The 14,036-nt window shown below is 36.5% G+C and overlaps 1 protein-coding gene across 5 annotated transcripts in view; it reads left to right on the top strand.

The window, feature by feature from the left end:
* The window catches only part of ADGRB3 (adhesion G protein-coupled receptor B3), a 739,102-nt gene that overhangs the window by 329,846 nt on the left and 395,220 nt on the right, over window positions 1-14,036 (top strand). For all 5 annotated transcript variants that reach the window (XM_032340376.1, XM_032340375.1, XM_032340373.1 and 2 more), the window contains 2 exons: window positions 5,029-5,130; window positions 5,506-5,612. In XM_032340376.1, coding sequence (XP_032196267.1) covers window positions 5,029-5,130; window positions 5,506-5,612 — 209 coding nt within the window. The remainder of the gene's footprint in view (window positions 1-5,028; window positions 5,131-5,505; window positions 5,613-14,036) is intronic.

Genomic DNA, 14,036 nt, shown 5'->3' on the forward strand with positions numbered 1-14,036 from the left:
ATTAAAAATGAAGAGTTAATGAGGGAGATTTTGAACAGAAGTTGGATGTGTAAAATGAACCCAAAAAAAGATAATTAGGTGTAACGGTACTAATAGGTTAATTGCTGGTGTATCTTCATTAAAAATGGACTAGTTGTTTTACACGGAATTCAATTATGTAATAAAATGTGCATGATGTAGTTTGTGAGTTTAACATTTATTATGATTTTCCTATTCTAAAGTAGTTTTGGTTGACATTTACAGAAACACAGGCGAATGTGACCTCGTGTGGAATATTTGGAGGATGACGATTAATTCTGTGTGGCTGATGCATAGGAGAATAAATAAGAGCCATAACTGGAACGCGAGCTTTGAGCTTGCTAGAAGGGCCTTTATTTATCACAGAGAACAGAGTTATCTTTATCCTGTCAGTACTGGAGAAGCATGGAAAGGTTTTAAGCAGCAAGTTATGGGATTAAGCTTCATTTTGGAGATTACTTTGTTAATATGGCATGAAAATTGGATTAAAGGTAGAAGATACTAGAGAGTAAATAGTTCCACTTTATACCCAGTTCTTCAGCTCAGAAGAAAGCAGGCATCATCCTTAACCCCTCAGTCCTTCATTCGCCACATTATTTAGTCTACTACTTTCTAAATTTACCTTGTTCCCACCGTTTCTTCGTCTTTAAACATCCTGCATAAAGCCACCATCATTTCATCACTGAAGCACTATGCTCACCTCTTCCATTGTCTTGCCTTACCTACTGCTTCCAATTGCTGTTACCCACAGAAAGCAAACCAATCTTCTTAAAGTTAAAAATTGAATTATGTTGATCTTTTGTTTAACCCTTCAGTAGCTGTGAAGCCCTGTAGGCACTAATGTTAGCCTGTCTCCCAGCCCATCATTACTCCACACTTCTCTTAAAATTGGTCCCTCCAGCTCCACTGGTCTCAGGCCCCAACCTCTTCTCCGCTTCCAGGCCTTTGCAAATACCGTTCACTCTACCCAGATTGCTTGCTGCCCCTGGTACAGTCAGTCACAATCAAGTGTCGCTTTCCTCCAGGAAGACTTCTGTTCTTCAGTTTAGATTGAAGTAACATTCTGTACTTCCTATTTGCAGAGGTTATCATAGTTATACTCAAGTAATGGTACATGTAATTGTTTGACCTCTGCCTCCTCCCTTTGACTGAAAGCTCCATGAGACAGAGAGTGCTGCTCTCTTGCACCACTGATTCTCCCTAGAACAGAGCCTGGCATGTGTCAGGTCAATGCCGAATGAACCAATGAGGTTGTTCCCCTCATTCAACTGGAATAGGATGGTTGCTTGGGTAAACAATGAAATTAGAATCATGGTAAGTTTAACGAGAAGAGAACAATCCGTAGAAGATGAATCTGATGGTTTCAGTTATGGTCACAAGATTAGAGACACCATTAACAGAGTTAGGGAATACAAGGAGAGGAAACAAGCAGCATTATGGAGAAAATGGTAGGAGTTGAAATGTAGGCAGACTGACTCCGAGATTTCTTTGGAACAGAAAGAACAAGCAGTAAGTGTCACTCAGCATTTGGATATGCCAGTCTAATGTTCAAGAAAGACATCTGAACCAAGGAAAACACCTATGTGTTGCCAATACACAACTGGAAGCAGAGGATGTACATCAGGGCTTGACTGCAACATAGCAAGTAAGAGCTGGGATCAGAAGCCAAACTGATCACATTCTTACTGTGGCTCCAACGTTTGCTAACTTTTCCTTCTTCCTACTATTTCCCCTTCATTGTCATTAATCTGGGCACCACCTAGCTGTGTAGCAATGACTGACCTCCCCCCGCAACAGTCTTAACTCTGGACTTTGTCTTTTCTTCCTGACACCGTCACCCCTCCTCTCAGGAGACACTTCCTGGCCTCATTGGCCATACAGCAGAAGGTTGGATGGGATAACAGGGCTGGAAGCATCTGCTCTTCGTGGGGTGGGGATCAGACAAAATGGGCAAAGTGGTTCCCGCTTTGCTAATCTCTGTGGTCAGTGTAGAAGTGGGTGGTTGCATGTTCTTGGCTGGTGGTAACTGCTGCCTCCCTTAATTTAGTTTTCTGCTGTTTCTATTCTTGCGATATTGGAGGAGGGAGCCCTGTGGAGGGGCTGTCCCTACCTTCGCTTGAGTCAAACCATTTTTCGGTGATTTTTTAAAAATTTTATTATTTTATATTTTTGATTTATGGTGACTCCACCTCTATTCATCAGCACCACTCCCAGGCCAGACTCAGTGGCAAATCCTGGTCTTGGGTCCTAGGAAAGGGCCAGGCTAGCCTGAGCCTCCTGCCCCCTGTGACAGCCTGGACAGATAACACAAGATAATGGTTTAAACATGTGGACATTTTAGAACTGAAAAGGACATTGCAGATGAACTATCCCACCTCCTACCTCTTTACAGATGATGGCACCAAGGCCCTCAAATACGAGGATTATCTGAAGTGGCGGAGGTATCAGCAGGACTAGATTCTAGAATCCTGACTCAGTAGCCTTTGCTTTGACTTCCTGCATATCTTCTTGGCTACTTCCAATTATTCAAGATGATTGCCCTCATGCTGAGTTAATAGTCTAGGTTCTCATTAAAATACTTAGGCAGCAGTTTCCAATTTAGGGAATCTTTGCTTTGTGATGGTTTAGCCGTCGTTTCAACCTTTACCAAACCCATTTTCATAAAATGTCTCCACCTTACCCCACCGGAGATCTCCTGAAGGCTAAACCTAATGTTCTCATCTTGGCATTACTCACTGGACTATCTCCATAGTGCTTTATACTCTGACTTCTCCCTCCTCCTTGAGAATACTTTCTTTGGGGTCCTAGAAAGCTATTCTCTGTCAGGCCTCCATAAGGCACTTGGACCTCTTCCTTGGTCCTATCCTTGGTCCCCGTGTCTTTTGCAGAATCATCTTATGCCCTGCTTTTTCCTTTATTAAATACTTTCCCTAGATGATTTCAATGTGTTAATAATAGTAGTAACATTGAACCCTTATTAAAAGTCTTATATGCATGGGCTCATTTAATCTTCCCCAATAATCTTATGAGGTAGAGATTAGTAGTCTCTTTTACCATCTGGGAAACAGGCAAGAGAGAGGTCAATAATAATAATTATTGTTATTATTATAATTATTATTATTATTATTTTCAGATTCTAAACATTTTTTTTATTACAGGAGCCAAGTGCGCCCTTTAGGCCTCTTTAACTAATGCAGGCTGTTGTAGGGGGCAGAACGGCTCAGGCTAGCCTGGCCCTTTCCTAGGACCCAAGACCAGGATTTGCCACTGAGTCTGGCCTGGGAGTGGTGCTGATGAATAGAGGTGGAGTCACCATAAATCAAAAATATAAAATAATAAAATTTTTAAAAAATCACCGAAAAATGGTTTGACTCAAGCGAAGGTAGGGCCAGCCCCTCCACAGGGCTCCCTCCTCCAATATCGCAAGAATAGAAACAGCAGAAAACTAAATTAAGGGAGGCAGCAGTTACCACCAGCCAAGAACATACAACCACCCACTTTCACACTGACCACAGAGATTAGCAAAGCGGGAACCACTTTGCCCATTTTGTCTGATCCCCACCCCACGAAGAGCAGATGCTTCCAGTCCTGCTACCCCAGATAAAGAAAATATTGTTTCAAGACTGTAATTTCTGAAATTGTATTCTTCTCCACTAATAGTTATAATGTATCCTAATGAGCTCATAAATTCTGAAATAAAGTCAGTATCTGTAGATTATGATTATCATAGATCAAATAGTATATTCTCAAAGGAAGGAATCTCTCCCTGGGAGTCACACTCATATATATACATATATATGTATATGTGTATGTATATGTATTTACACACATATATATTAGGTACATATATATACACATATATGTCTACACACATATACATACATATATATTAGGTACTTCTTGGGGGGTTTATTTACTTATTAATGGTATTTATATATTGAAATATTGCTTCATTTATTTATTCAACTTTGAACAACTTCTGTGTGTCAGACAAACCATTAGGTGCAAGATACTGAGATGAGAACAAGATGTCAGGCAGCTGAGGAACACAAATATATGAGCATATGCGTGGCAGTGCTATATTAAAAAGTACAAGAGTAGGGGCGCCTGGGTGGCTCAGTGGTTTAAAGCCTCTGCCTTCCGCTCGGGTCATGATCCCGGGGTCCTGGGATGGAGCCCGGCATCAGGCTCTCTGCTTAGCAGAAAGCCTGTTTCCTCCTCCCTCTCTCTGCCTGCCTCTCTGCCTGCTTGTGATCTCTGTCAAATAAATAAATAAATAAAATCTTATTTTTTTAAAAAAAGTACAAGAGTAGGTGTGTCCAGAACAAAGACTGGTATGTTCTTTCTAGGAGCAAGGTGTGAGGTTTAATGCGGAACAGAGGATAGACAGACTTTACAAGTCTTTGGCTTCCTATTAAAATATTTCTGATATACCTCTGTTATTCTTGGGCTCCCTTTAACTTTCTCATCTCAGTAATTAAATTGAGATTTTGAAAATATGAAGGCCAAAAGATCAAATCAGTTCATGTTCATATGATGTAGTGTGATTGACATCATTGCTCTTGTATGAAGAATAAGAAGTTACATATTCTTGCCTTTTATGTTTATTTCTTCTTAACACTTAGAGCTAATAATTCTAATATGGCTTTCAGTTTATAGGAAATAATTTTATTGCACAATATTTCAAAACTTTATAAATATTGGAAAGATTTTTTTATATATGCTTGAATGTAATGTTCAATTTATAAGCAAATTGAAATGACTTTTTAAAAAAAGTCTCCAGAGTAAGCACTTTCCAAAGAAAGAACATTTTTGTGGAGATTTCATAGATAATGAAATGAAACCTGGTGGGTTTTTTGGTTATGAAGACATCGCTAACATCTCAGTAAAGAATATACTTTAAAGAAAATGAAAGGGTTCCACAGATAGATGCATTTGAGGACTGTTTATTGCCAATATTTAGAAAAACAAACACTGCTGGCATTCAACTCCCTCTGTTTCAAACTGCAGCACCTTATGAAATATGCCCAGAGGATTATCTGATGTCGATGGTGTGGAAAAGGACCCCCGCGGGTGACTTTGCATTCAACCAATGCCCACTGAATGCCACAGGTAAGGTATCATGACCCACCGAAACCAAATTAGGATCGCCATCCACAAACAGCATGCTATGTTGGCTTATGAAGTCATCCTTTTGTCCTATATCCATCAATAAATCTGTCCAATAAGCAATTAATAATAAAGCAATTTTAGGAAAGTGCTTCATAGATGGAGCCAATGAAGAGACCTAGAAATTCTTGCAAATGCAATGGTTTCTCAGTGTGATTCACACGCACTATAAAAATAATCAATGTAATATTTTCATATGCATGTCTTCTAAGGCAGGAAAATGTACAAACCCTTTAGTTCTTTAGCCTGCCTCCCAATTCTGTGATGCCTTCTAGCATCTCCGTTATAAAGCTTCTCTCTGTTCTTTGTGACACACAGGCACCACTAGCAGACGCTGCTCTCTCAGTCTTCATGGAGTGGCCTTCTGGGAACAGCCGAGCTTTGCAAGATGCATATCAAATGAGTACAGACACTTGCAGCATTCAGTAGGTGCAAAGCCAGCTTTAGTACTTGCTCTGTTTATTTTTTCCTAATGATCACTGTGTGAGAATTTAACCTTCTGCTTTATAATCAAATCAGCCAAAATCTCTGAAAAAATGCCTGAAGGAAAAAGTGATATGACAGAAAGCTAATTTTTATAAGTCAGTGCTAAACTGCTTCATTCCTAGGGTTTGGGTTTTTATGGTTTCTGCTATTTAAATGAAAGAATTCCTTGTCTAATGGGGACAAGTCGTGAGCAAAATTTGTTATTCAGTTTTTATCTATAGGAGTTACATTATGTATCATGATTAGCACAGATCCGTGTTGAATAGTATATAAGACTTACTTCAAAATACCATACATTTAAAAATTATATTCTTTTACATTTTATACTTAAGATATGATAAGCTGTGTCACTTAGGTATCAAATTTGACTGCATTTTGATGTTAAAATATTGAAAAAATGACAATGTTATTGCACCAGAGAAAATTAATTACTTGGAAAAGATGAAGTGGGCCAAATTTAAAAAAAAAAAAAAAGCCCCTCTGTTACCACACATCATTGAATTATTCACAAAATACGATGTATGAATATTCTGAGCACAGATGAATTTCACTTGGTGTTTTACAAGCGCAAGCCATTGTCATTATTGGAGACTGTTGTTATCTTATCCTGACAACTGGGAGGAACTCCATCAAGGAATAAACATTGAATAAACATTGTGGAGTTTGTAACAATATGATCATGAGCCAGCTGGAAAGTTGAACATTGACAGGGTTGATGTTTAGTTAAAAAAACTTTAACTTTTGTTGTGCTTATGTTATCTTTTAATTTTTTACTGGCACTCAAAAATACACATAATTCTTAAAAAATAAAAAAACCCCAAAGAGGATTCTTGCTTGGGGATGGAGATTTAGCTCATACAATAATAATCCATATTGATGAAGCAAATATATTCTATTATCCAAAAAAAACAACAACAAAAAGGTATTAAGGAAATCTGAAAACCAAATGTTAATATGTTTATTTATCAAATCAGTAATAGTAATTGACTGGATGAGTGTTTGACTACTTGGAGCCTTGTTCTTGTTATTTTATATATATATATATGCACAGATACATACACATATGTGTGTTACACAGAAATACTGACATGTATGTCAGTTTATGCTGGCTACCCACAAATACTTCTGTTTAATAATATATATTTATGTGTATATTGGTAATTGATAATATTTCATTTCACTGAGCATTATTTCTGTCAAAATTAAAATACATATTTATATATATATACAGAATATAATATATAGCTTTGTTTCATAAAAGAAAATATAAGAATATGAAGTTATTTTATTAATAAGTGTAAATACTTAGACCAGTATATTTCAGAATACAGATTAACCAAAAACTTCCTAATGAATTTAATTTTAATGAGTTTTAGATCTCCCTAATTGTAGACATTCGACTTTGTTTACTTGATCTTAATAAAATCCATATTCAATTCCTGTTAATCCAGAGTAATGAATAGGAGTAATTGCATGTATTAAGTAAAACATAAGTCAATCCTTATGAATTTATTAATATGTAATGTCACATTTTTGCAGAAATTTTTTTACTTTCTAAATTCAGTGTTTTATATAGTAATATTTAAATGAGTTTGTATTCTGTGAGTGCAGATCATCTGATAATGGACAGAAACAGAAACACACTGTGAAATAGAAGAATTGATCTCTAATTGTGAATTCCATAGAAATCATTCAATCAATAATTTGACAGCCAATGTGTATCTGCCTTTTTTGTTTTTTAAAGATTTTATTTATTCATTTGACAGAGGGATAGCACAAGTAGGCAGAGAGGCAGGCAGAGAGAGAGAGAGGGAAAAGCAGGCTTTTTGCTGAGCAGAGAGCTCGATCCCAGGACCCTGAGATCATGACCTGGGCTGAAAGCAGTGGCTTAACCCAGTGAGCCACCCAGGTGCCCCTGTATCTGCCTTTTTGACTGGCATACATTAATCAGATGCATGATACTGTAGATAAAAAGCAGTCTTAGTATATTCAGCTCCTACCAAGTACTAGGCACTCACCTGGGCACTTTGATAAACCACCTTCAGTGCTCACAAGAAGCAAGGTGGGTATGCCTGCATTGGTTTGCATATAGAGAATCTGAAAATCTGCAGGGGAACAATCCAGTTTTGTCAGGCAAAGAATGGAAGTTGTGTCCAGGTACAATTGCTACAAAGCTTAATTTATTTTCTAGAGGCCATGCTACCTCCTGAACTTTCAATTTAAAACAATGTGCCCATGGGACGCCTGGGTGGCTCAGTTGGTTGGACGACTGCCTTCGGCTCAGGTCATGATCCTGGAGTCCCGGGATCGAGTCCCGCATCGGACTCCCAGCTCCAAGGGGAGTCTGCTTCTCTCTCTGACCTTCTCCTCTCTCACCTTCTCACTCTCTCTCTCTCTCAAGTAAAAAAAAAAAAAAAAAAAAATCTAAAACAATGTGCCCTAGATTCTGGTAGTGAGGGTAGGTTCAAGCTTTGTGTTTTACAGAAAAGTCATATGATCTCAATTCTTAGTTTATTTGAAGTTACTAGCATCATCTTAACATCTCTGGAGATTTTACAGAAGAACAGATGACATACTACATACTGTTGAAATGTTTACAAATTCTAAAGAATTTTGTAACCATGAGGTATTAATACCTATGTGTACAGAAAATACATTTAGTTAAAATATTATCTCAAAAAGAGTAAAATTTTAGAACTCAACATTTTATTAATGTGAACTGTACATGTGGAAAAATGTAAATAAAGACAGATGAAGTAGATAGGTAGATAGATGAGTGGATAGATAGGTGTATAAGATTGATGTCACATGTATTTTCACACACAAATTATGTTTAAACAGACATACAGAAATATACACACGATTGTATATGCTTACATACACACATCTAGTACTTACCTACGGATCATGTCCCTATTTGGGAAAGTATAGGACCAATCTGTGCCTTAAATAATGCTTACCTAATACTTTGACTTAATCATGTGTACTCTAACTAAAGTCCATTGGAGATGGAAGTGAACCCAGCTTTCCTTCATACTCTTACTCTTGTTGCTTCTCATGCTTTGTCTGAGTAGCAAAGCTAGATAGTGCTTGTGCTAAAGAACAGTTCTGATACCCACAAGTTCTAAAAGTACTTTGCAGACTCTGCATCTTCTTCTTTAGTAGAATATTTACTATTTCACAATTTAATTGTTCTATTTTCTTTGAAAGGTTTCATTTTGTGCCCCCCTTTATAATCGTAAAGCTCATTAAATATTAATTGTTACCTACTATGAAATTATAGTCATAAACTAAGTTTGAAATGACATTTTATCATCAGTTAAAACATTAGTTGAGTATGTTCTATGAATTCTCTTAATTATAACCCAATTGAAGTAGACAGAATGGGGTGGTTAATCAGTATAATATATGAAATCATTAATCTGTTACACTGAACATTTAGTTTGAATTCTTTGAGGACAGAAACCATGTTGTTGTTTTTTTTTTCTTTTAATATTTATTTATCTAGTGACTAACACAGTGCTAAGCATATACTAAATATTCCATAGATGCTTTTAAAGAATGACTCTGCCACTTTTCTAATCAGTAGAAGCACCCTGGCAGCTGGAGGGTTCTCAGGTGATACACCAGACTTAATGTTCATGAATTTTAACCACGTGAAATTAGTAAGTATTATCCCTCATGTGCAATTTTCCTAGCCCAAAAATATCTAGAAATGTGGAGTGATTGATGACATTATTTTATGAAATTATTTGGCCATTGCAGAGGAATTTCAATAAGGTAATAATCATGAAGTTGTTTGAAACTTTATAAGGTACAGAATTTAACATGATCCAACTGTTATTCAAAAAAGACAAGTCACAAATGAATGTACACAATTTTAGAACATTGAGGGTAGAAGAATAAAGTGTAGTAGGATTCTTGAAATTTTCATATTTTCTCATATGTTAATATTTCCTTTAATTTCTGGGATATTTTCTGAATCTTAGACCAAATAAAGTACAAATAATTTTAAAGCCTATTGAGAAACAGGCACAGGAGTCAGACAAATTTTCTTGTTACTCATAAAGTTCTTTGAAGAAGAAGGATGAATATTGTGGCCAAAGTGGGGCAAGATCTCCCTGGATTAAATAAACGGATCCCCCTGTGTCTGGTATACCTGGACAGTCACAGACAGCCTCTTCTTAGCCCCATCCCTCCTCTCTGTCTGTCTGTCTGTCTGTCTGTCTCTGGTTCTCTCCCCCCTCTATTTTACACATATACAGATACATGCTTACACATATATACATGCATACATGCACACACACACACGCACCTACTCCTGAAGTGATAAATTGCGTAGAACAAACGGGATACATACTCTGCGTGTAGAGCGTTCTAAAGCAAAATTTGAACCAAGCATACCAATGCCTTTTCTTAAATCCATCAGGCATATGTCATTCCTCCTTCCCTGGAGATGAGTGAGTGAGTTGGGTGGGATTGAGAAAGGTCAAAGACCTCTAGTAAAAGTCCTTCCTTATGAAGTCATTGTCCCTTAAAACCTCTTTTCTATTTTTCAAACCTTCATTTAACAAACAAGTAAATATGGAATTAGGAGCAGTAGCCTGGTCATCAAAAGGTTGATTTTGTGGTCAGGGATGTCAAAAAGCGTGAATCCTACTTTGAGGACTTTGTTTCTCTTATTTTCCTCTACTTCTATCATTGGATTATTAGGTTAGAGAGACAAAGTTAGAGCTATCTTCCTTTAGGGGAAGCTTGAGGGAAGAGAGAGGGAAAGAGACCCAGAGGGACAAAGGCAAAGAGAGACAGAGAATAGATGTGTTTTATTTTTTTTCTACATATTCCCTACCTTCCAGGTGAATTTTGCTCCATTGCAACAAAACTCTTCACATGTTACAGTTTTTGGCCAATACCTCCTTGCATAAGTACCCAGCGCACTGCCTAAAAGAGTAGAATATTTTTAAATTTTTTATTTACTTAATTTTAATTTCAATATAATTGATATACAGTGTTATTTTAGCTTTAAGAGTAGTACTATGTAGTGATTCAGGAGGATAATACATTTTATTACTGCAGCTAATTTAGAGGAAAGGAAGACAATAGCCACCATAGTTTTTGCTTACAACAGATATCTATTGAGCCAAAAAATATGAAAGTCTTGTTTTTTTAATAAGTAGATAAGAAACAAAGAGCCCAGTACTATGGTCCAGCCAGCCAGGAGAACTAGCAGATGATTTTTGTTTTCAAGTAGTCATTAATTAAGTGGAGCTAAGTGAGTCTGAGATAGGGGAGTTACTTGTTCTGCCAGCTTTTTGTAATACAGGATGGTTGGAGCACAGCAGATGATAGTGAAAGCAGGAAGAAGAAGCTAAATCAGAAGTTTCTTAATCCTGGGTGAACGTTATAATTGCATGGGAATTCTTAAAAACACCAGTGATGAGGTCACCTTAGGCCAATAAAATGGAATTGTTACCGTAGTACACATTTAGTAAATGTGAGCTATTATCATTACTAATTACAACATTAATTCAGTATGCATAAACATGTATATATAATTACATCGTCCTCTCTTGGAAGAACGTGGACACCCTCATTTTAAGTACTAATGACATGGCACCGGACTTCCTTTTTGTTCTTGTTGCCAATTTTCAAGGTTGTCAGCATACTCACTCCCAGAGCTCAGATAGTCTTTGCAAAACTCAACAATGCCAAGGAGAAGCTCAAGAACATTATTTCCTTTTAAATGGACTGAAGCGTCTTACTTTTTATTCAGGATCAAATGTTGAAGTTTTAGGATCTGAGTTCAACCTCACAATTCCAGAGTATTTAGCATGTGGTCCTGAATAAAATTATGAGTTCACTAAGTGTTCAGCAAATGACAATAACTCACATTTATTGAATCCTGTCTACCATGAAGGAGCTGGTAGGGAGGAAAGGAAGTAAAATGTTAACTAAATTTTAATGTTCTAAGCAATTCATATGCCAAAGTTCACAGTTTAATATATTTCAAGAAGATAGTGAATATTTAGGCTTTACATCCCATATGGTCGCTCTTCTAACTATTCAATTCTGCTGTTGTAGCACAAGAACAGCCATAAACAATGAGTAAACATGATGGTGTTCCAGTAAAACTTTACACAAAAACAAGCAATGGGCTGGATTTGGTCCACAGGTTATATAGTTCACTAACTCTTGATCTAGAATACACATTTGTTAATGGTTTTTGCTTGTTTATTTTATCTTATTTTTTAAGATTTCAACTCTTTTAGAATTCTCCATCGAAGAATGGACCACAGTCATTTTAAATTACTTATCAAAGTGAAATCTAATATCTGGATAATTTATGAATGGGCTTATTTTATCAGTCACATCATCTGGCATATCTCCTAATTTTTATTAAATGCCAGTCATTGTGTAAAACACATGTAGGGTTTTTAGACAATGTCAATGTCCACCAAAAGCATTTCTCCTTTTTTTTTTTTTTTAAATCCAGATACAGTGAGGAGCTGATACTTCAATGCAGTTGAGAGTTGATCTGGGTTGAGGTGATTTGCATTTTAGTAAGACTACCTCTGCTTAGTCCTCCTTCCACTGTGTGTCTTTTTTCTTTTTTTTTTTTTTTAAAGATTTTCTTTCTTTCTTTCTTTTTTTCCTTCTTTCTTTCTTCCTTCCTTCCTTTCTTTCTTTCTTTCTTTCTTTCTTTCTTTCTTTCTTTCTTTCTTTCTTTCTTTCTTTTAAAGATTTATTTATTTGACAGAGATCACAAGTAGGCAGAGAGGCAGGCAGAGAGAGAAGAGGAAGCAGGCTCCCCGCTGAGCAGAGAGCCGGATGCGGAGCTTGATCCCAGGACCCTGGGACCATGACCTGAGCTGAAGGCAGAGGCTTTAAACCACTGAACCACACAGGTGCCCCCACTGTGTGTCTTAAAGGCTTTGGATGGAGAGCCTATGTTTGCCTATTCCATCAGCCCTGAGAAACTGTAGAAGATTCAGTTCTCTCCTTCAAGAGGTACCAACCAGCTCAATACTTGAGCTTTCTTTCCAAGCAACTTCAAATTTTTTTTCCAAATGCATACTTACAAAGATGGAGAAAATTATACTCTGCATTTTAGAAGTTTTCATCCTAGCTTCTCAACTTCCTATGCATTTCAAAAACTTAGTAAAATATCTCATGGAGAAAAAATTCCAGTAAGATTTTTAGGGACTCTCAAATTCCAATACATTTTTCTAGTGCTAGGCAAATAAAGACATTAGTTTCTCTTTCTTCATTAGAGGTCCTCTTCCAAAGTTACACCTGACCCTCACTTCTTGCCCAGATTTAGCAACACCTCTGCCATGACTAAAATTGTTGGTTACCTTACAAAGGCTCTCCTTTTTCTGGAAATTTATTTTATCTCATCCATAGCTATGTGATACTCTAGGGAGTGTGGTTTTTGTAATTTATATGGATTTTTCTAGTTTTAGTGGCAAAATCATCAGCCTTAAAGGAATTACTGTACTAAACCAGTAAATTTTAATTGTATTATAAAAAAAAAAAACTCTTAAATACATAGAATAGTATTTCCTAGGGAATTTTAAGGGAGTCCACTATATAGATACATAATGAAATACTTCTCAAGTTATACTTTACTTCTTTTTTTTAAACTGAAAATATATTATTGATTATGTCTATAAGAACCCAAAATAATTTAGGATTCTCCCAGGTTACAGATTTAGTGTGACTTAGAGATGAAATGTTAGGGTTAGTTTTAGCAGTTGAAATTCACTGACTTGAAATTTATTCATCGGATGATTTAATAAAATATACTTTATAGTGAATTAGGCTAATGTCAAAAGAAAAAGAAATAAAAGGAAAGTGTATCTTATTCAGTCTTTCACCTATCCATTCAACTACCCATTAACTTATTCTACAAATACCTACTGACCTTTATGTGCAACAGAATGCAGGGACCTAAAGATAGAACTTGAATGTGACACTCACAAATGCAAATAGAGTAGACAAGAAATGATATATAATTACACATTGTGGTATGCCAAAGGAAATTAACCAAGTACCAACATAGGAAATAAAGTTTGGGGACTGCTTTAGATAAGAAAGTCAGAGAGGTCTCTGTGGAGAAATGACGTTTAAAGCTGTGGCCTGAAAAATGAGATGGATCTGGACATTCAAAGAGTGAAAAGAATGAGTGTGTCAGAGAATAAGAATGCCTTCCATTTGAGGGAATAGCATTTGGAAAATCTTCGAAGTCTTTAAGTAAGTGAAAGATGATCTAGTTGCTAGAGGTATTGAGCAAGAAGAGAATGTCATGAGATGAAGTTGGAGAGCTATGTAGGAAAAAATAATTCTATGCCTTAAAGACCTTT

Source organism: Mustela erminea, chromosome 4 (genome assembly GCF_009829155.1).
Source record: "Mustela erminea isolate mMusErm1 chromosome 4, mMusErm1.Pri, whole genome shotgun sequence".
In the NCBI taxonomy this organism is placed as follows: Eukaryota; Metazoa; Chordata; class Mammalia; order Carnivora; family Mustelidae; genus Mustela; species Mustela erminea.